General features: G+C 38.6%; 2 protein-coding genes across 2 annotated transcripts in view; one reads left to right on the top strand and one right to left on the bottom strand.

The window, feature by feature from the left end:
* The window catches only part of mnd1 (meiotic nuclear divisions 1 homolog), a 29,219-nt gene that overhangs the window by 383 nt on the left and 5,813 nt on the right, over positions 1 to 23,023 (top strand). The window contains exons 2-6 of the mRNA XM_084403307.1: positions 619 to 684; positions 825 to 882; positions 4,312 to 4,460; positions 10,429 to 10,503; positions 10,593 to 10,707. Of these exons, the coding sequence (XP_084259433.1) occupies positions 619 to 684; positions 825 to 882; positions 4,312 to 4,460; positions 10,429 to 10,503; positions 10,593 to 10,707 (463 nt within the window). The remainder of the gene's footprint in view (positions 1 to 618; positions 685 to 824; positions 883 to 4,311; positions 4,461 to 10,428; positions 10,504 to 10,592; positions 10,708 to 23,023) is intronic.
* Positions 13,502 to 23,023, bottom strand: part of LOC311286865 (uncharacterized protein) — a 16,609-nt gene continuing 7,087 nt past the window's right edge. Inside the window, exons 2-4 of the mRNA XM_084403308.1 lie at positions 15,905 to 16,039; positions 14,376 to 14,695; positions 13,502 to 14,181 (exon numbers count right to left, since the gene is read on the bottom strand). Of these exons, the coding sequence (XP_084259434.1) occupies positions 14,486 to 14,695; positions 15,905 to 16,039 (345 nt within the window). The 3' untranslated portion in view covers positions 13,502 to 14,181; positions 14,376 to 14,485. The remainder of the gene's footprint in view (positions 14,182 to 14,375; positions 14,696 to 15,904; positions 16,040 to 23,023) is intronic.

Genomic DNA, 23,023 nt, shown 5'->3' with positions numbered 1-23,023 from the left:
ATGGTATTGCTGTTGAATGAACATTATCAATTCGTGTTTAATTCGAAGCCACTATATACGATGACAGAGCATTCACATCGCTATGATGCTATTAACACAAACAATTTGATTTAATCAAATTTATGATATTACATTGTCACTCACTACCCAACAAACAAATGTTCCTTAAACAGAAGGATGAGGTTAATATTTTTTTATTAACTTTTGCAATCTTTTTTTATTTATTTTTTTACTCTGTCATGCTGATTAAGACTTATCAAATCACATCATATTAAAGCCAGCCTTCATCCTGAAGGCCCCCCTAAAATATTTTAAGACTATGTTTTGGTGAACATTTTGAAACACATAATAATTTTTAGATAAATTCTTTGAAACAAACATTTTGAAAGAATCAATTCGCAGAAATTAGTCTGATTTTCTACATCGCTACTTCCACTTGTGTTAGAATTTTTTTTCTCTCTCTAAGATAAAATATTGAAAGGGTTAATTACAAATAAAAACAGCATTGCTATTCAGTAATGAGAGCTGAATTATTTTTATGTTATTTATTTAATACAGAAAAATGCAGAACTGTGTTCACCTTATTGATACAAAGGCTTTATCTTTTATAATCCACAGTCTAAAAAGAAAGGACTTAGCTTGGAAGAAAAAAGAAGTCGTATGATGGAAATATTTTTTGAAACCGTAAGTAGGCACGATTTCACATTCTCATCTGAATATGAATTCATTAAGGTTCTAAATGTTTGACTGTGTCCACGTCTGACACGGTTCTCTAATGGTTCTCAAACTTTGGAAGATGATAAGATTATTTTTCTCCCTTCCAGAAAGATGTGTTTCAGCTGAAAGATATGGAAAAAATCGCCCCCAAATCCAAAGGAATCAGTAAGTTTTATCAATCTGTATATATAATCTTTAGTTTATGATAAGTCCATGTCACAGATAGAGGGAGCTCCAAGTGACCCTGCACATTTATTTAGAACACATGTAATGGTAATCATCAGAAAACTGATCCTTACCTGTTTGATTTGGATTGAAAGCAGAGGATTTCCACAGGAGGTGCCAATGTGATTAACCTAGTTGTAGAAAATGCCCAGGAAGGAAATTCAGGAAAAGTTCTGCCTTAGAGATTTAGAAGTATCTTGTAAGGCTGCCAAAATATTTATCCTCTTATAAGAAATGATAATAATAATAAAAAACTGCTTTAACTTAAAACAAAAGAAGTCTGTTAATCACCACAAACACATACCAGAGCCTCTTTAAAGCGACCATCCAGGGTTAGCAAAAAACAAATCAAAACAAAGTGTAATGCAGCGGAACATTGCAAAGGAGACGAGGCTGTTTTTTAATTGATGTCAATGGATTTTTTTGCAAACAGCAATAGACAATGTAAAACAGAGAAATTAGTAGACCGCTGCAGCAGTTATGGCACATTTTGGCCAACCTGGAAGTTTAGTATCACCCTGTTTTTTTTCCATTGGCTTTTGGATTATTATTATAGCTCCGTATCCAACAAAAGTTTGATTCTTACATAACACGTCTTGTTCATCATGATAATCTTCACAAATTAACTTTTTATGAATTTTAAAGCCTAAATACAATCACAAGAAGTAAAATAACTCCCTGAAAAATCCCTGAAAGTCTGAGTTAAAATAGTTTGCTAGAGTGTGAGTATAAACACAGTGAGGCTGTCAAAATGAACTAGTGAGTAGATGAGTTTAGCTATTTGACCTGATGACGTTTAATGTCCCAGATAATCTTTGTAGTCCCATTTATCCACTTTTTACCAACCGCCATTTTCAAGACAAGTAAAAGCTTAAAAGGATACTTCACCTCTGGAAAGATGAATGTGTATTTAAAATGGGTCATTTATGTAGAAGAAATGTGAAATTATTTTTGAATTTGGAGCTTTCTAGACTGAGAAAAGCCAGAAAATTTATTTTTGGCTTATGTGGATGAAAGACAACAACTCCCAGAATGCACTTGCTTCGCTGCCCTAGGAGGCCACTCCCAAGGCTAGGCTACTAGTGAGTCTCCGTGACAAGTCTGCCCGGGATTTCGAGATCACCCAAAATGTCCGGGATTCGGCTTTTGCGTTCTACAGTCGCCATTCATTATGTTTACTGTGGCGAGCAGGACGAGACTGAGGGGCGCGGGAGAACGGCGTGAGGCCGGTGGCGTCATTACTGAGACGCACCGGTCTCATATCTCCCACGGAGGAGCAGGAATTTTCTTAGCAATGTTAAAACGCACATCAACCGATCACTTGTTTAGCGTTCATGTAAACACTACATTCAGATTCACCAATCGGAATGAATTCAGTTAGATTGAAACAAATGGTGTGCATGTGAACAATGAATGGCGAGTGCAGAAAGCAAAAGCCGAATCCCAGACATTTTAGACGATCTCGACGGCCGGACATGTCCGGGAAAAAGAGGATGGTAACCCCTACTACTCAGCTTTCTCCACAGAACAAGAGCCTGCTAGCTTAGCTTCCAAAAAAAGATGGCTGACACTATGTGTACATTCTGTGAGTGAGATCCCACCCTCTATGGGCGGGTTGAAGACTTGCGGGACAGCCCCTACTACTGGCTGTAGTCTTTAGCCTCTGGCCAAAAAATCCTCTGATGACGCAAAATGACGATACAAAAAATACATAAATCTCTCGTCTCAGGGGGATATGAGGGTGGAAAGCACGGTAATTCGAAAATACTACAGGTTTTCTACTAATACAAAGCTTAATGCTAAATCCTGAAGTATCCCTTTAAAGTGCCCCTATTATGCTGGTTTAAAGGCTACCGGTTTTGTTTTGGAGTCTCCTTCAACAGGTTTACATGTATCAAAGGTCAAAAAACACTTAAATTTTCTCATAATATACATTGCACATCACCACATTTTTCAATGATTCTCAAACGACTCATCCAATGATTCAGTCTCTCTAAATCCCTCCTTTCCGTGAGCCTACTCTACTCTGAATGGCCAGACGGTGATGAAACATTATACGAACGAGCTAGTTATTCAACTCGAACCTCCATCACAAGGACGACTTGAGCAGGACGTTTCTCAGTAATACACCACTCATTTTGAGATTTTGCAACTGTAGTTCCTCACCATCAGCATTAACAAGAGTATGTTCATCAACAAACTGATGTGTATATTTCTAATTTATTGCAGTGCACATGCGGGAAGCTGAGCACTAGCGTGAATGACTGATGTAACATTGAAGTTTGCAAAACGAATTTTACTCCATCTTTTATCTTTACTCAAAGTAGTAAGAACGACAGACAATCTACATTAATGGACACAGTTTTAGGTAATAGTGGCCCACTGCTGCCTAGCAGAACTATTTCAGTAAAACAGTAATAACGTGAGTTAGCACACAACACAAGTTAGCACACAACACAAGTTAGCACACAACATAAAACACAAAAAGTTTTGAACACCCGGTAGAAAATACATCCATCAATAATTATTCATACTTACAGGTTGTGATTCTGAGGAGCAGGCTGGTCCAAATAAACTGACCTATCTTTCACTAGCAAGCGTTGACCTCCTAGATTTAAGCAGTAGTCGTCAGTAAAATTACATTTGTGGTCAAGTTGTTCTCGGGCGGACAATGTACAACAAAGGTAGGCATTATGCAAATGTATTTTCTAGTGTAAAACTGTCTCGCAGTAAGATTCGAATTACATATGACTCGTTAAGGCGGTTCAGAGTTGATTCATTCTTTTGGGAGACAATAACTATATATATCGTCCACTTTCGACTTTACAGCTTCGCAGAACGTTTACATTCGCAAACAGCTATATCACACACTGCATGGAAGGGAATATTCGAAAAACCATAATAGGGGCACTTTAAAAAAAAATCACAGTGGGTATCCACCTTTTTCCTAACGAGCCTACTGTGTTTTAGATTATGGGAGGCACTTCTGATTTGGGGAAGTTCCACAGTCTCAAAAAGATATAATTTTAAATCTTAAGGTTGCACTACAAATAATCCTTATCCATCAGTTTGATTGAATGAGCTGTAAAAATTATTTCATGTTCTATTTTCAGATTATTTTCAAAGAATGTCTACGGCAAGCTCTGTTACACTGCCTTCTTTTCCTCCTGATTCTTTTCTTTTTTTTCCCTTTGTTATTCTGCTGTAACAGTATGAAAAAGGACAACATATAGTGCGCATTTGTGGTCTGCTCTCCCGATTTAATTTACGATATCCCATTAATAATGTGCTGGAATGCACTGTGAATCTCTTGTTTTTCTCCCCAACTCCTCACACTTACTGGAGAATTTGTTTAATCTTTTTCATTAGCTCCTATGTCAGTGAAAGACGTGTTGCAGAGTCTGGTGGATGACAACATGGTGGACACCGAGAGGGTGGGCACCTCCAACTATTACTGGGCGTTCCCCAGTAAAGCCTTGCATGCACGTAAACACAGATTAGAGGAACTGGAGAGACAAGTAAGGGCATCTCTTTCTGATATCTGACTCTCATTAATCCGCACTGCTGCTTTTCTGCTAGTGAACATGTACACTGGAAAAACAGACTTTGTTAAATTTACTGGAAAAAGGCAGCTGTGGTTGCTGCCTTTTTTACTGTAAAAATTATGTGACAGCGTTTCAGGTATTATGGGATTGCATATTGATGCCGCATATACCAATATACCAATAACTTAACCTATTTATTCATGAAATAATAAATAATCACTGATCACAGATCATAAAGTGCTTAGAACTATTTTATATTTAAAAATTTGTAAATTTATATGTAAAAAGTCACTGAGTGACTGATTTGAATAGTTATAAAATGAGCAACAAAGTAATACATTACATAGAAAATGTAGCAGGTCTGTTATTTTGTATTTACACTCCAAGACTTAATGCACAGATCATTTAGCATACAGTATCAGATTATTTTGTTTCATCCAGTGCTATGGTTACCACTTTAAAGGGGAACTGAAATGAAATAGGAAGTCAAGGTGATATAACAGATGTGTTATCATTGTTATTTGTGGTAGGATACTTAAAACTGCTGACGTAATTACAAGGGGGGGAAACCGTTGTGGCGAGCACGACGAGGTCGAGGGCCGTGGGAGGACGGCGCGAGGCCGGTGGCGTGATTGATAATGAGCGACACGTGCGCGACGCACCGGTCTCGCATCTCTCACGGAGGAGCGGAACAGGCCTGTGTTTTATTTGATGTTCTGTGTTGCCAGCAGTCGTCCGTGAGGGGCTGCTGGCTTTTACTTTCATTTTGTATTTGTTTTATTTTTGTCATTAAAAGTCTTTAAATGTTCGCCGGTTCCCGCCTCCTTCTTCCCGTAACAACATACCTCGTAACATTGGTGCCGAAACCCGGGAGGAAGGAGGAACGCGCTGTCAGAGAGCCCTCGCCGCTGTGGTGAATCCGCGGTGCCGTCGTGGCGGGCAGTTTTCGTCGCCATGGACGCTCGAGGCGGTGCGCGGGAGGGAGTTGCCGGGGCGGACGGTCGAGCTCGCTGCTGGCCGTCTGGGTGCTGGAGGGGCGGCTGCCGTCCGTGATGGAGCGGAGGAGTCGCCGCCGTTTGCCGTGGGCCGGAGCCTGCTGCCATCCGCCATGACGGGGAGGAGCAGGGAACGGGGGACTCTTGCCGACTGCCTGAACACTGAGGAGCCGTCGCCGTCTACCAGGCGGCGGAGGAGTGTCAAGCCGTCCACCGAGGGCTATCCAGCGCCACCGCCAGGCACCGCGGAGAAGATCGCCCAGCTGGTGTAGGGCCAGATGGCAGCGCGTTATGGGAACCGGACCAAGATTTATTTTTTTTATTTTTTTATTTTTTCTCCTCTCTCCCCTCTCTCGTCTCTGTCGCTCCTCATGCTTCCGTCTCCTTTTCCCTCACCTCGTCTATCCATAACCCCAGCCCAGGTACCGCAGCCGCCGTGATCGGTCCCCCCGGGGAGGGGGGGAGGGGGAGTAAGCGCAGTCTCGTGGGTGCCCCCCGGCCTGCGAGGGGCGATGGGGGTATGTGGCGAGCACGACGAGGTCGAGGGCCGTGGGAGGACGGCGCGAGGCCGGTGGCGTGATTGATAATGAGCGACACGTGCGCGACGCACCGGTCTCGCATCTCTCACGGAGGAGCGGAAGCATAAAGGAGGAGCGACGACAGTGAAGAGCGAGAGAGGAACAGGCCTGTGTTTTATTTGATGTTCTGTGTTGCCAGCAGTCGTCCGTGAGGGGCTGCTGGCTTTTACTTTCATTTTGTATTTGTTTTATTTTTGTCATTAAAAGTCTTTAAATGTTCGCCGGTTCCCGCCTCCTTCTTCCCGTAACAACATACCTCGTTACAACCGTGATGTTAGTTTGTTGTTTTGTTACTAGGGTGCAGCCATCTTGAGCTTCAACGGTCTGTGACGTCACTGGCATGATAGGCTACCTTGACAGCTCCAGCAAAATGGCATCTCAAGAGCATGTTCAAAAATGGTGATCTGTTCAACAAGCGAATATAACACCTCCGATGCCATCAAGGGCCGAATAACCTGTTTGCAAAATGACTGTGGCATAAATGTGACCACGGCGGGTCCTGTAAACAAGTTCCACTCACCCCTTAGTTGTTATCGTGATGTTCACCTTCACCGCAGATCACCTTGCTAAATTAATCCGACATCGAGGATGCTATCCAATATAAGCAATATCCATTGACGACACCCGCAAGATACTTGTTTCTGTGATTTCAGCCGCTCAAACTGTGTATGAGAGACTGCACGCCTTGCCAGTATAAATTTGACGAGCGCACAGGCCTAAACGCAATGCACAGACAGCCAGCTGTCACAGCACATGCACTAAACTAAATTCTCTTTGTCGTCTTGTTGCATTTAAAGTGTCAAAAACACAAGGTTCTATGTGTATCAGTATATTCTAGATCCCTGCATTACTGTATTTCTTAAAATGACAGCAGTCTATATAAGAATCAGTATATTTCATTCATACAGTGAAGAATATGCAGTTTTATTTCATTTGATGACTCAATTTCTTACTTAAATGCTGTTTTTAGTGTTAACTTGTACAGTTGAAAAATTTGTACAGTCAAAATCAGTCAGAGTAGCAGTAGAGTAGCCTGACATAACGTTAGTAAGTAGCCTACAGTGGTACCATGCCAGTGACGTCATCGAACACGGCTGCACTCTGATAAGAACAAATGTAAATTTCAATATTGTGAAAAAGTTAATGTATGTTTTGTTTTGAATATTATTTTAGAATTAATTTGTTTACAATTTTAATAACCAAGATGTTATCAAATTATATTTTGTTAGTTTCAGTTCCCCTTTAAATCGAATTCATTGCACATTTAAATATGGTTGTAAATCCCAAACTTTGCAATTTGTAGTTAGCAGAATGAAACATATATTATATACAGAAAGCGAGCAAGGATCGTCATTGTAATCACTGAAGCTGTCCATTCAGCTCCAAGCGAGGTTCACAAAACTGCATTTTTGTGAATACTCCCAATATTATAAATGAAGCTGTCTGTGCTGCACAATGAATCTCTTATTGACATCATGTTTATACTTTGTTGGTTATATTAAAGGATTTGAGAGCATGGAGAACTCAGAATGCTCAACAGAAACTCAGCCGTTCTGTGCAGTGTTGAGAGGAATCTGACTAACTTAAACACACCTGATTGGCCATTGCTTTCACGCGCTCAACAGATATGTCTGTGATTGGCTGCAAAGCTCAACGCTGCAAAAACACATAGTAAATAAACCTTTGAAGCTCTTCATAGAGCACCAAAATATTTGAACTTATAATAAAACTCTGCGTAACTTGCGTACCCATACACAAAAGAATTATATTTGAAATATAATTATGTTAATATATTTCAATGTATTTGGAATATATGCCACATATATTTTTGACACTTTTGGGGACCCGCACAGAAAAAAATACATTGAAATATATTCTGAAATATAACAAAAATATATGAAATATAAGTATGAAATATATTTATTGGGCCAATTTCAAATATTTGCATATATTCCAAAACATATCCAGAAAATATATTTATTTTGTGTATGGGTAACCTTGGTTCCCTGGATTTTCTCTGATCGCTATGGTTGTAGCTGTGCCCGATTGGTTCATGTCTGTGAATTTCACAGACAAATGGCCTTTCAGCCCGCCAAGATGGACGGGGCCGACTGCCTATACAAGTCACACTGAACGGCCATCTAGTCAGATTTTCTCCACTGAAGCACGACAGTGTCGACTCAGCATGTAGCACGGCATGATATGCGATCCTCGTTCCCCTTATCTCAGGGAGCCGAGGTTCTGTGAGTAACTGGAGCATTCCCTTTCGATATGGTTCACTTCGCATGGTCCTCACCGTCCACCTTTATCAGGTTCTACAGCCTGGACGTACGGCCCTTCAGGCATAAGTCCTATCGGCCTAGACCAGGCACCACCCTCTAGGTTTTTCTAGACTTGCTGTACCCTCAGCAAGCCCGAGTCTGCCTTTTCTGGACATCCTACGTCCCTTATTCTAGTAGTCTGCCTGGGGTCCTCCTCGCTAAGTGCCCCTGGGCTACGGCTTCGCAGGACGGCGTTTTGCAGCCGTTCCCCATAGCGATCAGAGAAGATTCTCTGACGCCATGCGAAGCAAACCGTATCGGAAGGGAACTGTCTTATGTTAATATACCAATATACTTGATTTCTTTGATATCTACAAATAACTAATCTTCTTGCCTTAATATGTACTGATAACCACCCTAATAATACAGGTGGTACGTTATCAAAAAATGGCCAAAAATCAACAAACTGTTTGAAATTAATTCTAATGTGGGTAGAGGTTGCATCTTTATTTTCAATAATCACTGGGATGAGATCATATATACACAATGCTGAATAATCCTCCTCTTGTGGATATAATGTGTAAATAAAGATTATGTAGTTGTTTAAGTTTGTTATTGCCTAATAAATGACAATAATATTTTTAGTATTAAACAAGTTTTTGACAGATTCCTAAAATATTTTCCAGGTGGTCTAATAAATTTGCTAAGCACTGTATGTGTGTGTGTGTGTGTGTGTATATATATATATATATATATATATTAGGGGTGTAACGGTTCACAAAATTCACGGTTCGGTTCAATACGATACAGTGGTGACACGGTTCGGTACGTTTTCGATACAGCAAAAAGAAAGAAATGCCAGAGAAATTCCCTTGATTTCTTTTATATATATATATATATATATATATATATATATATATATATATATATATATATATAAATAATTTTTTTTAATTTGTTTTTATTAAAACTAATATCATAAAGTATGATCTTTTTTTTACTTTAAACAATGATGGAGCTATACTTGACCCCCGTCTTCTTAGCAGCATATAAAACAAAAACCGCTAATAAGTGTTTGTTTTTTTCCTACATCTAGAAACTTTTAGTTTTATAAATGGGGGTAATCTTTGAAGGATGAACAAAATAATGTTTTGGTCATCACATTAAAAATAACATTTAAATATATGATCATATTTGAGTTTTGAAGTGCTAGAAAATATATGTGATGTACTTGAAAGCATTTTACTATTCCTGCCAAACTTCCATGGTGACAGTTAGCCTACTACATTAAATCCATCGTGAATGTTTCTGATTTGTGGACTTAATCATGGCACAATGTTTCTCCTGGTTTCCACGGCAGCGCTGTTTGATCTAATAGGGATCTACGGGTAATAACGTAGAAATTTTAATGCTTCTCACTAGATCTCGCAGCGATGCTATTATTTCTGTGGTGAATTCAAATGCTTCTTTACTGTATCTCTGTGTAGTAACAGTGTCACTTGATCAAGATCGGCTCACGCTGCACTGACATTGGTCCAAACTGATAAACGGTCAGTGAAGCAGAAGCACAAATGATTAGCGCATGATTGAGTTTGCCATGTGATGTTGGGCAGCGTTGTTGTGTTCGCGCCAGCGCGACTGCTATCTAAATTTTGGTCGGCAGGAAAAATGGTCCAACGATACGGTTCGGTTTGTAATGCGTATTGCGTACCGAACCAAAAGCCTCGTACCGAACGGTTCAATACGAATACGTGTATCATTACACCCCTAATATATATATATATATATATATATATATATATATATATATATATATATATATATATATATATATATATATATATGTGTGTATATATATGTATATTATGTATGTGTATAAAATGTTATACCATTTATAATTTTTCACCATATTAAGGCAACTTAATTTAACTAATTAACAGGTTTTTACTGTACCATATTTCTTTAGAATTCTGTAAAAATTACAAACATATGTACAGTGTATGCTTTAATATTATGCCGTTGATGTGAGAACAGAAGTCATTCTGTTCTGAGATAGAGATTTTCTGCAGAAGTGTAATGTATTGATTTCTTTTTTTTGTCTGAGTAGCGTGAAGAGGGAAATCAGCGTAAAAAAGCCCTTCAGCAAGCAGTTGACAAAGCCAAAGTGGGACGTGAAGTTAATGTGCGTTCACCTCTCTCTCTCTTTGGACTAGATTACTACACTGTGTAATGTTTGTGGGCTGTTTCTGACTACTGATTTTGTGCATTTAGGATGAGAGAGAGGATCTCCTGAAGGAACTTGCGGCATTGAAAAATCAGAGAGATCATCTGAAAGTTGAACTGGAGAAGTATAAAGAATGTGATCCAGAGGTGGTGGAGGAGATCCGTGAGTAATATTTATAAATATTAAGCATGGATGAAACTCTCAGAAATCAGCAGTTTTGTCAATAACATTTTTGTTTATTGAAATAAATCTGAAATAAATTATAAATAATTAGATTATTAGAAAATTTGAAATGATTTCTTGGCAACTAACAAACAAGTTTGAGGACAAGTCTTCTTTAGTACTAAAATTACCAACTGGAATAAAACTAAAACTGAAATAAAAAATAAATGAATACTATTTAGATACTATTAAATAATATAAAAAAATTATAATAAAAATGACAGAAATGAAAGTAAAATTAAAACAAAAACGGAAACTATAACAAATAAAAGGTAATTTAAAATATTCAACAAACCATATTACGGATGCATCGTCAGATTTAAGTTGAACCACAGTGCAAGTGCGTACCGAACCATGGGTGAAGAACGGTATGGTTTGAATTTTTACCGAGAACCGTTACACCCCTAATGTATACAGTGATGAGCCATTACATTATGGCCACCTACCTAATTACCTGTAGGACCACCTTTAGCCCGCAAAACAGCAGCCACGCGGCGAGGCATTGATTCAACGAGGTGGTGATTGGTCTCCTGGGGTATCTGGTACCATAATGTCAACAGCAGGTCCTCCAGTTCCTGTACATTGCACAAACCTGCTTTTCCAAGTCGAACCACAAATGTTCAATTGGGTTCATGTCAGGTGAATTTGGAGGCTAAGGCATTAACAGTGGTTCCTCTAACCACTCCTTGACGATTATGGCAGTGTGGCATAGTGCGTTATCCTGTTTATATAGCTACTTTTATTGTTCATTCTTGTTCTGTTCTGAATACCGTGAAATTAAAAGGATTTGTTGTGGAGTGAGGGGAACTAAAATAGTTTGTAGTGTTTTTTTAATGTTTGTAAACATTGTGCTTTATTTACTGGTATTTTACATTAATGAAATAATAAAATACGACTTATACACAAATTATCGGATTATTATCTATTTTTTTCCTCAAAAACCCAATTTTATATGTATAGCGTATTTTTTTTAACCATGCAGCAAGCGTTTTCAAAAAATCTTGAATTTTTTTTGAAAACGTTGAATCAATAGTAATAATCGGTCAAAAATCTTATTGTCGGTTAATGGTTAACTAATTACTTCTGAGTATCCCTGGTATAGTCAATATAAATGTTCTAGTTATGTTCAATTCTAAAGTTTTACTCTTGTTATAATTTTTGAAAACTCTTATACTAGGGATGCACCGATACCGATACCAGTACTCGGGTGTCGGTCCGAGACTGTGCTCATGTACTCGTACTCTTAAAACTACCCCGATATAACCGCACCCGATACCACTTTAAGGGGTCTAACAAGGCATGGAAACCGCGGCCACACCACTTTCTCCTTCTTTTAACAAGCGTTTGCGCTCCCGTGGCGTCTGTCGTTGCTATGCAACCATGAACATAGGCGCGCCTGGAAAAATGAGCATGCCGCACCGCATGTGCGTCGTTACCGCGTCGCTTCTATTATGAGCGTGCTTGCCACGCGCCTACATTTGAATTAACGATTTTGCACGTGCAAAAAAACGTGATATGTGAACGGCCCCTTATGGCAACGTGACATTAGCCTAACCCCTCGTCAGTTGACCAGGTAGTCGGAGGAGGAGTAATGTCAGCCGTTTGGGGATATTTTAAGATGAGCGATGATGATAAATGTAGAGCAGACTGCAAACTATGCTCTGCTAAACTGTCAAGAGGAGGGGTGAGAAATAGCTCCTTTAACACAAGCAATTTGATTATACAAGTTGTATATTTACTTTGTGACAGTCAGAAAATGAAAAACATCTGATGAAAATAAAACATTGTTAGAAGAACTGTAATGGTATTATTAAAGGGGTGGTATAATGCCCTTTTCACAAGATGTAAAATAAGTCTTTGATGTCCCCAGAGTGTGTATGTGTAGTTTTAGCTCAAAATACCCCACAGATATTTTTATATAGCATGTTAAAATTGTACATTTTTGAGGGTGAGCAAAAACGCACCGTTTTGTGTCTGTTCCTTTAAATGCAAATGAGCTGCTGCTCCCGGCAGGGAGGGCGGAGCTTCAACAGCTTGCACTCACACAGACATGCACTGAAAATTTCTAAAACTTTTAGCCTTTTTTGTTCAAACTGGATTCAGACAATGATGGAGAGACTCAAGAAGAAGTGACAACATGTAGAATGCAACAGGACGTTTCTGAATGGTTGGTTGATGAATTTATGTAGCTTATGTGTAGTTATCTTCTAGTCATTGATTACCATATTCTGTCTTGATAATCTATATCAAGTCATAAGTCATCAGCGCGTTCACGTACGCTGTGCAGAAAGAGCGAGAATGGCAGGCAAGCAGCAACAACAAGCAGACTCTCATTGTGGAACCCCTGCCATGCAAGAAATATTAATATACACTGATAAGTTTTGTTAGCTAAACAATACTTTATACAAAAGTATAAAATTAAAGAAAAAAATGCCATTAAGGACAAAAGCTTAGGCCATGCCACAGGGGCCTATAGTGCACTACCCCACCTCCTCAAAAAAAAAAAAAGACTATAATGTTATATGAAATTGTTAATGTTGAAAAATTTGGGATGCACTAGGCTACCTGTTTATAGCCTATATGCATATATGCCCATTGAAAATGAACGCATTTTAGTACAATGCAAATACATTAAAGAACCATATATGTGTACTACTGAGCATGGAGCGGAAGATATGATGACTAGTTGCCTATAAGTATTGTAATGGTGCAAAAAGTCAAACTTCTAAGGCATGTTATCAATAACCTTTATTGGAATGTAAATGTACATCCAAGCTTAGCTGCAGGAATCTGAGAGGGCAACAGACAAGAAAATTGGTGTCACATTGGTGTCAAGAAAAATGGCAACAATGTCACATTTAACTAGAAGATGTAACAAACACTTTGGACTCAATCCTGTATGTACAACAACAGGGTAATCTACATCAGGATCTACATCAGTTAAGCACAGTACATGCAAGAGTTACCAATTGGCTTTGTTCAGAAATGGAAATGTGTTTCTCTGTTACATGTCTTGTATAATCAAAACAAACACATTGTTAAAAAAAATAAAAAATAAAAAATTGGCTTTGTTCAGCCGCAAAAGCAGCTGGTTCTCAAAGTTCTTTGAGCCAATGCATGCTCTTCTTGGCCTGAAGATCAGCCCTGCAATACTAAACAGTCTTTCACAGGCTGCTGAGGCAGGGAGTGCCATATTAAGCTTAAGTGATAGCTGGCACACAGCTAGGAAGGACTTCAGTACCTCTACTGTGTCTCCTGGGCACCCCAGGTGCCCATCCAACTGCTGGGTCGTTTCAAGAGGGCCGGTCTTCTTCATGGAGGAAAAGAAGTCCTCTTCCTCAGATGATTGGGAGCCCTACTCACTGATATGATTCTCGGCCCAACAGTCCAAGTGGCTTCTGATATAGTCAAGGCCTGTGGAATAAAAAACAAAAATCAGGACAATTTAGACCATATGACAGTATTGTAATTGCGTATTGGATAGTGTGTGTGTGCGTGTGTGTGTGTGTGTGTGTTTATTTGTGTCATTAAATGTAATTTCGGACTCATTTCACTGTCTCCATAGAAATTACACGTATTAAGGGGAAGTTCAGAAGTGAGACACTTACCACCAAGTTTGAGGATGTTTTCGTCACTTGTCTAGCAGGTCTTAAATTTGGGAACTAGAATGGCTGCGGCTATCAGCTCTGGATCTGCAAGCATCTCGCCGAAGCGTTTTTCAAGGCATGAAAGAAGTGCAGCAATCAAAGGTGCACAGAACTTGGAGGCACCGTGAAGGTGCTGGAGCTTGGTCCTTAGTAGAGTTATGGTGGGGACCAACCATCTCATCTGCATACTGGTTTCTCCCTGACGAACATCCAGTGCTTTTGCAACTGGGCTCATTGTCTTCGCATATTCTGCAAGAAATGCAAGTTCCACTGGAGTAAACCTGTACAAAGAAGAAAATAAAAACACAACGTGGAACATTTAGCCTACTTGATATAGCACATTCAACTGGAGGAACTGATAATTAAAAAGGAAAAATATTGTCATCTGAGACTTTTAGAAATGTAGTTGTGTTGCTACAAATCACATCCATAGTAAATATGGGGGCTGCATATTGGCAGTATATATGTGTTCTACATTATTCAAAGTATAAACTTAAACTATTGTTAATAACTTCATTTACTGAAAGGCAGAAAAACAAGCACTTAGGTGTATCTAGTTCACTGCAGACAGCTGCGAGGGCTCCTTCGCCTTGTTCTCTTGTTATTCTCACTATTCTTTCTACGGCTGAGAAGAGTGAATTCCACCTTGTAGCAACAGGCCTTACGAGTTGGAGTTTGCAGTGGTCTTCAATTACTTCAGATGCGGTGTTTGATCTTGAAGTTTTGTTCCACAGGAGAGAGCATTTGGCAAATGTGGACCTTGACACGCGCTTGTACAATGGGTTGACCTCTGCTTTTGAAGCATCAACTGTGGACACTAAATTGAGGAGGTGGCAGGCGCAGCGATGGTGCTTGGGTAGCTGGTATTCCAAGTAGTCATCTTCATCCAACAGGGCTCCGGCATCAACAAATTCAACACCCTCAACGCTTTCCTCTTCTTCATCGTAATCATCATTTTGGCCACCACCATCCTCTTCTCCATCACCCTCTCCTACAGGTTCAGGATTGTTGTTCTCGTCAGTCTGCCCATAAACTCTGAAGGCTTTCAGGAAGTCTGATCTGTTGTCAGTTGTAGTACGAACAATCTCGTTCTCTCTGATATTGAATTCTGTTTGAATATCATTTAGGGCACCAGTCAGGGCAGAAAAGGTATGGGACCCTTTAAGTTGCTTGCATGCCAAGGCAGCACAGGATCTCTGCATGGTCTGGGGGTTAAACCAGTGCGCAGTGACACCAATGAAACTGTGACGGTGTGCCGTCCAGCAGTCTGTTGTTGTTGCTTTGAACTCAATTTCACTAAGGGCAGCTTTCAGTTTTCTTTTCATTTCAACAGAGGCCTTTGTGACTTTGTTTACAACAGTATTGCGTGTCATGACATTTGTATTTGGCTGAAGATGTTGCACAAGATCAATGAAGCCCTGTTGCTGAACAATGTGTGGTGGGTGCAAGCCTTGGACAACGAATTTGAGGACTACTTTATCCACACTTGCCTGGGACACTATTCGAGTCTCCCACAGCTTGGTTTGTTTGGAGGGTGGGGCCAAAGAACCTTCAGTGGATGACTTCCTTTTGAGGGCTGCTGAAGTAAGTTGTGTGTACCTCTCTAGACGAGTGGGGTGTTTCTTCTGTGGAGAAAATGAATGCACAGGCACAGATTGAGATTCATGTTATTTCTCTCAAACCACAAGCTCATACTATCTAGGACTTCCGCTGTATTAAATGCCATGCTTGAAGTTCTTGAATGAAGGTCAGACTACAAGTTAGGGAGCAGTTTCACTGGCCTATGCAATTATGTTGAGCAGACCAGAATATTGCCACTTAAAGCTGTTTTAGGGCCACAAGCAGCTGCTGGCATGACTAAAAAGTAGCATTATTGATGAGATGGTCTGACTAAATTCATTTTAAACAGCATTTGGCTGATAGTTGGTTAGGGGTGGGGGGAAAAATCGATTCTTAGATGCATCGCGATGCGGACGATTCTGAATCAATTAGTTTTCATGTCAATATGCTGTAAACAGATCTGATGTACGTACGTTATATGTAGGTTTACTGTACTGCCCTCCACAGTCACTGTGTGTATCAGTGTAATGCCAGTCACAAAAATGTACATTTTGACTGTGCTCTCTGCAGATGTTCATTTACTTTTTTTTGTATAAGCTGTTTTTGATCGTGGTATACAGCAACAATTTCAAGTCATAAGTCTTAGACTCTTTATTATTCATTTGTGTATAAGAGCAGCTATGTATGTTACTAATTATTCAGAATATGCGTAAGTCCACAAGCATTATTTTTGTATTAGAGCTGCTTGTACATCATTCTATATATTTTTGTATGAAAGCTGGTTGTGATTTTGCTAAAGCAAAAGGTGTTTTTTTGGTTGTTTTTTGTCTGAAGGATTACATTGCTCATTGCACATAACAGGAGGATGTTGGATAGAAGTCTATTATTTTATGTTAGAGATTCAGAATATGCTGAAGTTTGTAATGTATTCATTTACTACAAGTATGCTGCTAGTACAGGCACACATTTATTTTCCTGTTGGTTCTTTGCAATGTTGGGACATATGCTGACAAATGTAACCTCACAGTTGACTTGCCAAATCACTTCCATTTGTTTTATTAATAAAAAATAGTAAATTATTTATGGGTCATTATAAATACTTAGATTTAAAAGTACCAAGTAGTAACACACACACACACACACACACACACACACACACACACACACAAAAGATGCATTGATAATCGTTTTAGCATTGCATCACAACCCTCTGAATCGTAATCAAATCGTGAGGTGCCTAGAGATTCCCACCCCTATAGTTGGGCCTATTACCTCTTTACAAGGACCCATAGGGCCTGCCCCTCACAGGCGCACACACTCTCATACACAGACAGGATCATGCCTATCCTTAGTATGCTTTATCAACCAGCTGTAGACTATAGCTTTGCACAGTTAACATACAAATATTGCATATAGTAATAACATAAGCTCAAATAACATTTGGCTTAAGTCGAATTTCAGATCTCACACAGAGCCCACCAAACGAACTTGCAACGTTGAATCATAGCCTATACTGCTGGCAAGCAAACCATGGCATGTACCTAGCCATAGCAAACATTGCAAATTTACCATTAGTATGTTACTACAATATTTTGTCAATAATCGACTGATAATAACAAACTTTCAGCTTACCTTCAGCTTACGCAAGTTTTTGAAAGCCATTAGCTTGTGGTACTTGGGTGCGCAGAGCTTGCAGCGCATTCGAAAGGAGTTGTTTTTGCATCCAACCATTTAAAAAAAATTCTTCCAGGTACGGCCAGGGATGTATAAGGGTTGGCTGGTTTTCCTGGCTACCATCCTCCTTGCTGGTGCTTGGTTGGGACATTTCGCCCGAGTTCTCTTCTTGAGTCTCTGCCACGGACATCTTCGTACTTGGCTACATACGTCTGCTATGTCCAGTGTTGGGGTGTGACGTGATTTGTGTCATGTGCAGGTGCGATGGATCGCGTACAAACCAATAGGGTGTCGGAATGGTATATGGTTATACTTCTCATCCAACCACAATCAAATTCACTCTGTCCGAATGGCGCGATTTATCTGGATAGGTTTTTATTTATTTTTATTTTTAAACTGTAAGGAGTAGAAAGTACAGATAATTGCGTGAAAATGTAAGGAGTAGAAGTAAAAAGTCTGCTGAAAAATAATTACTCCAGTAAAGTATAGATACCCAAAATTTCTACTTAAGTAAGGTAACGAAGTATTTGTACTTTGTTACTTGACCCGCTTGGTACTTGGTCTGAAAAAAAGTGGTTTTGTGCATTCTTATCTTATACAGTCCTTACAAACGACAGCAAGAGTCATAGAAAAAAGGGGGTCAATGTGTGTAAGCCCTGAGGCTTGATTTAAACTCTGCACTCTGCCTTGTCTTAAGAGGAAGTTTTGATATTTCTTAATATTATCAATCTTAAATTGATTTCACAATTAAATCCCCATGACACTCAAAATTTCTTAAAAAGATCAGCACAGACTTCTTTGTCATCCTATAAGCATGATCTGTGTTTGTCTACATTCACTCATTGAGTTGCTGTGCAAAGAGCCCAGAAGGATGTCACTGCTATATTTAGTTTGTCCATTGTAAAGATCCTCTGTTGTAGCTGATTGCATTTTTTTCTACTGTGACTTTTTGTAAAGCAATCATCTGGTGTATTCTAACTAATCACTTTTAGCACAATAAAGAATCAGCTACAGACTGTCTGCAGAATTCTGCATAATAATGGGAGCAGTGCTCACAAGCAGTCTAAAATCTGACTGTGAATGTCTTGAAATTTACTGTTGAAGGCAGCAAATTTTTACACTAGTGGTGTTTTGATGACTGTAGCGACAGTGCTTTAAAGGAGATGATTTAAGAGACTAAACTTCCCATAGAGAGAAGTTAAAAATCCTCTCCATTTGCTCAATTATTTGAGAATTGTGCATCTCTTTAAATGCACCTCCACTAACAATTTTAAAGCTCTCTAGTCAAGCACACCAATCAACATCTTTTTGTTGTTGTACAGCATGATGTATTCAGCACCTGGCAGTTTCTCAATGCACACATACAAAACCAACTGATTTTGTCACCACCACAGTGATCCCGCGGGTCCTTAAAAAGTTTCAAAATGTCTTAAATTAAGGTTTATCAAATTTAATGTTATAAAAAGTTTTCAATTCCTTAAATGGAATGAACAAAAGTCTTAAAGGGATAGTTCACCCAAAAATGAAAATTAGCCCATGATTAGCCCATGAAAATTAGCCCATCGACTAAAATATCTAGCTTCCGGCAGACGGCCGTACGCATCGATTTACGGCGAAAGAGTAACACTTGACCTGACGCACAACGTAATGACGAACACGGAAGCGCAGAGGATAGAGCAAAACAAAACACCAGTCAAGAATTAGAAGTCTAAAACAAATAAGACCATTTTTAAAGAGAAATGTCGGAGGAGCTTGAGTTTGTTGTCCAGCCCTGTTTGTTTGAACTGCGAGAGCTTACGCTACTCCTACATCCTACGTCATACATCGTCAAGTGTTACTCTTTTGGCATAAGTCAACTTGCGTAGACCGTCTGCCGGAAGCTAGTTATTTTAGTTGATAGTTTTAAAGATGGATATTTTTCTTACACGAACGCATCGCTTCACTTCAGAAGGCCTTTATTACCCCACCCCCATCTATCCCTTTAATTGTCATTTTATCACAAATTGTGAAATGACCTAATGTCATTATTAAACTTCAAAAGGTTGTGATTGAATTAAATGTGAGGGCTGAACATATCGAATTAAAAATGATGCCGTTGTACGCTCTACAGGCTGCTGGTTTCATGATTCATGATTTATGCCATGCGATTGCTTTTGATCTACTGTTGCAGACATTTTACATTAAGATCCTGGTTTTTAGGCGTGTTTATAATTAAACGTTCCATGTTATGCCTACAATCTTTTTTTCTAGATATTATTGGCATTTCTGTTGCACAAAAAGCTGAATCTTGAGATTTCCTGTCACAGGATGGAAAGGCTAAAAACATAATTTAACACATTCAATATATATTTATTTAGTATTAACAAATGTCTTGAGTATTTTAAAACTTGTTTTGCTGAAAAGCTGTATTAAGTTATTGTTGAATGTGTGTCGCAGCCTGTTTAATTAACTAAAAGAATCTGAGATGCATGATTTATTTTGATCTTGTTCTGTATGGACGTGGTATTAATTTTAGTTGCGCAGGTCTTAAAAAGTCTTACATTTGATGTTAAATACTGTAGATACCCTGCAACCAAAACACAGCTAAAGTTCTACACAAATGTTCAATGCCTTGTTATAATATTCCTGACCCATCGCCGTGAGTAATCATCTCTTGCAGGCGCTGGTGGAGATAATGACTCATGTCTCTTGAGAGAAAATATCATTTGTAACCTCTCTTTACATCATCCACTGTGTTCATCACCCCATCCCTGCAGTCTCTCTAACAACCCCTCCAGTTTAACGGCTGTGAAAATGTTAGTTGTCCCTGCTGAAACACTCAATGCTTTCTCTGCATCTGGGGATTTGTTGTTATGTTTATATTTTAATCACATTTAAAATTGGCTTACAGACAGTCTGAACTATTGCGTCTCTCTGAGGTGCCATTTTCTAAAAAATATGTTTAACAGAAGAGCACAGAGCACACAATCACACACAAATGTCAGGCAACTGACAAAACATTTGTATTTATTCGGTGTAGGGTTCATGATCCCCATTTAGAAAATATGCACTAGTGCTAGTAACATTGAAAGGGTATTTCTTTTGGTTTTGGTGTGTTTGTCATGGTTAACGTGGCTGTACACTTTAAAGGTTGGTCTTGTTTTTTTTTTTGTTTTTTTTTTTTCAGTTTGCTTTTTGTTGTGTTGCTATAGAGGATGTACGCTGGAAAGGAATTAACGAATTAGCGTGTGTTTTCTAACAACTTGGGGGTACGCCGTTGTCAACCAGTAAATTACTTCCATCTTGTTTCAGAGCACTGCTTGATTCTGATTGAAAAGTGGTTGAAAGTGGGCAAAAGAGACGGATTAAAACAACAGGTGTAAAAGAGGATGTGTCTCCTTGTGATTCAATCGACCAAAACGCATCTTAATACCAGGTGTAAACAGGGCCTGGGAAACCAAAGTATCCTAAATGCACTACCATTTAAAAGAGTCGGTAAGACAAAAAATTTTCAAAATGTTCAAAAAAAGAAAACAAATGAAAAGAACAGGACAAAGAGCAACTTGCATATTTACGTACTCATACTAGAGCTGCATGATTCTGGATAAATTGAGTAAGCAATTTACCAGTAAGCGAAGTTGTAACATTACCAGTAAATTACCAGTTTATGCGCTATGTGCACGCGGAATGAAGATTACCGGTGTTTTGTACGTACAAGGTCAGAATGCGCCGACTTAAGAAGTGATTTGGGCCAATCAGAAGCCGTTGAAAGAGCAACGTCTCTGGGCCATTCATAAAATGGTGACGCGTTTACTCAGCACTGCTTACAAATGTCTTCAAATTGGAGTGATACCGAAACTAAAGCGTTTCTCCTCGTCTGGGCGGATGAAGAGATTTGTCAACAACTGTTAGCTATACTGTCACTGTCAAGTCATAAACTTCCGGTTAATGACATCATCCCAGAGTTTACTGGTATTTTGGAATCGACGTGTGAATGGTCTGACTCAAAAGGTGATTAGTCTGTTTTGATCAATACCATAGACATCAATGTTTAAATATGAACTATAAACTTTTATCCCTGTACTTCTGTGATGATTTTAATTATTGTAACACAGAAATAACAATACTGTGTGTTTGAAAAGGTAGAGATTTGAGTGTTTCTATGATCGTACTGGCGAAAGGTTTAGTAGCCGGATCATTGTAAAAAAAAAACCTGTTAAAAATACAGCTAATCTCTGGCTTTATTGCTCCTGAATATTATTGTATTATAATGATATAATATCACATCCAAACTTTGACTAGGCTAGGCATGTTGCGTATTAACTGTTCTAGAAACCTCAAAGCCTATTTAAATTTTTGTGTATTTTGTGCTACTCCATAATGATGTTCTAGTTGAGGTCATATGAAGCGTAGGTAGGGCCCAAACCAGGGGCCCCCTAAATCCCGCCCTGTATGTTACATTCATTAGTATTTAGGTGCCGGTCATATTCTACAAGTTATGTCCGACACGGAACATGGATTAAGAGTCAAGAGAGGTTCAAGAGTCCTTTTTAGGATTTCCGTTTTACATTTGGTCAAATTTAGAGAAAGAAAAAAACGAAAAAAAAAAAACGTAATATTTTCATCTCTTTTCAACAATTTCCCACATATGATGAAATTGTATTAGTATATTGTCTTAATGAAAAGGTCAGAGCTTCCATATTGTACACATTATTTACAATTTCTTGCCATTCACATACAGATGGTGGATAATCTTTGAACCATTTCCTTGTTGTGGCCTTCTTACTGGTTGACAGTAATATATTAAAAAGGTCTATGTCTATATTTGTAGGAGAAATGGCCAAGTCAATTTTTTTTTAAAGTTACACTCAAGATTCAATCCCATTATTGCCTTTATCTCTGGTAATTTTTTTAAAAATGTTTTTGAAAGAAGTTGCTTGTGGCGCCAAGGCATTTATTTGATCAAAAATGTGGTAAAAATACAGTAATGTGAATAGCCATACTATTTAAAATAACTTTCTATCTGATTATATTTTAAAATGTAATTTATACCTGTGATGGAAAAGCTGAATTATCAGCAGCCATTACTACTTTAGTGCCACATAAAAAAGTTTATTTTTATTTTTTTTAAAAAATTTTATCAATGTTGAAAACAGCTTTTTTTAAGGATTCTAAAAAAACAGTGTTTATTATTTTTTTTTGGTAAAAAGTCTTTTCACTTTTGATCAATTTAATGCATACTTGCTGAATAAAATATGAATTTATTTAAAGAAATCTTTCTGACCTCAAATTTCTAAATGATAGTGTAGCTGTGCTTGTGTTCTCTCTCTCCACAGTCTTGACAATAATGCTAATAATTTCAATTTAAAATATAGCTGCGAGCAACAATTTTTGGG

Source organism: Rutilus rutilus (genome assembly GCF_951802725.1).
Source record: "Rutilus rutilus genome assembly, chromosome: 2".
Taxonomy (NCBI): Eukaryota; Metazoa; Chordata; class Actinopteri; order Cypriniformes; family Leuciscidae; genus Rutilus; species Rutilus rutilus.
This window is presented reverse-complemented; position numbering and strand designations above follow the sequence as displayed.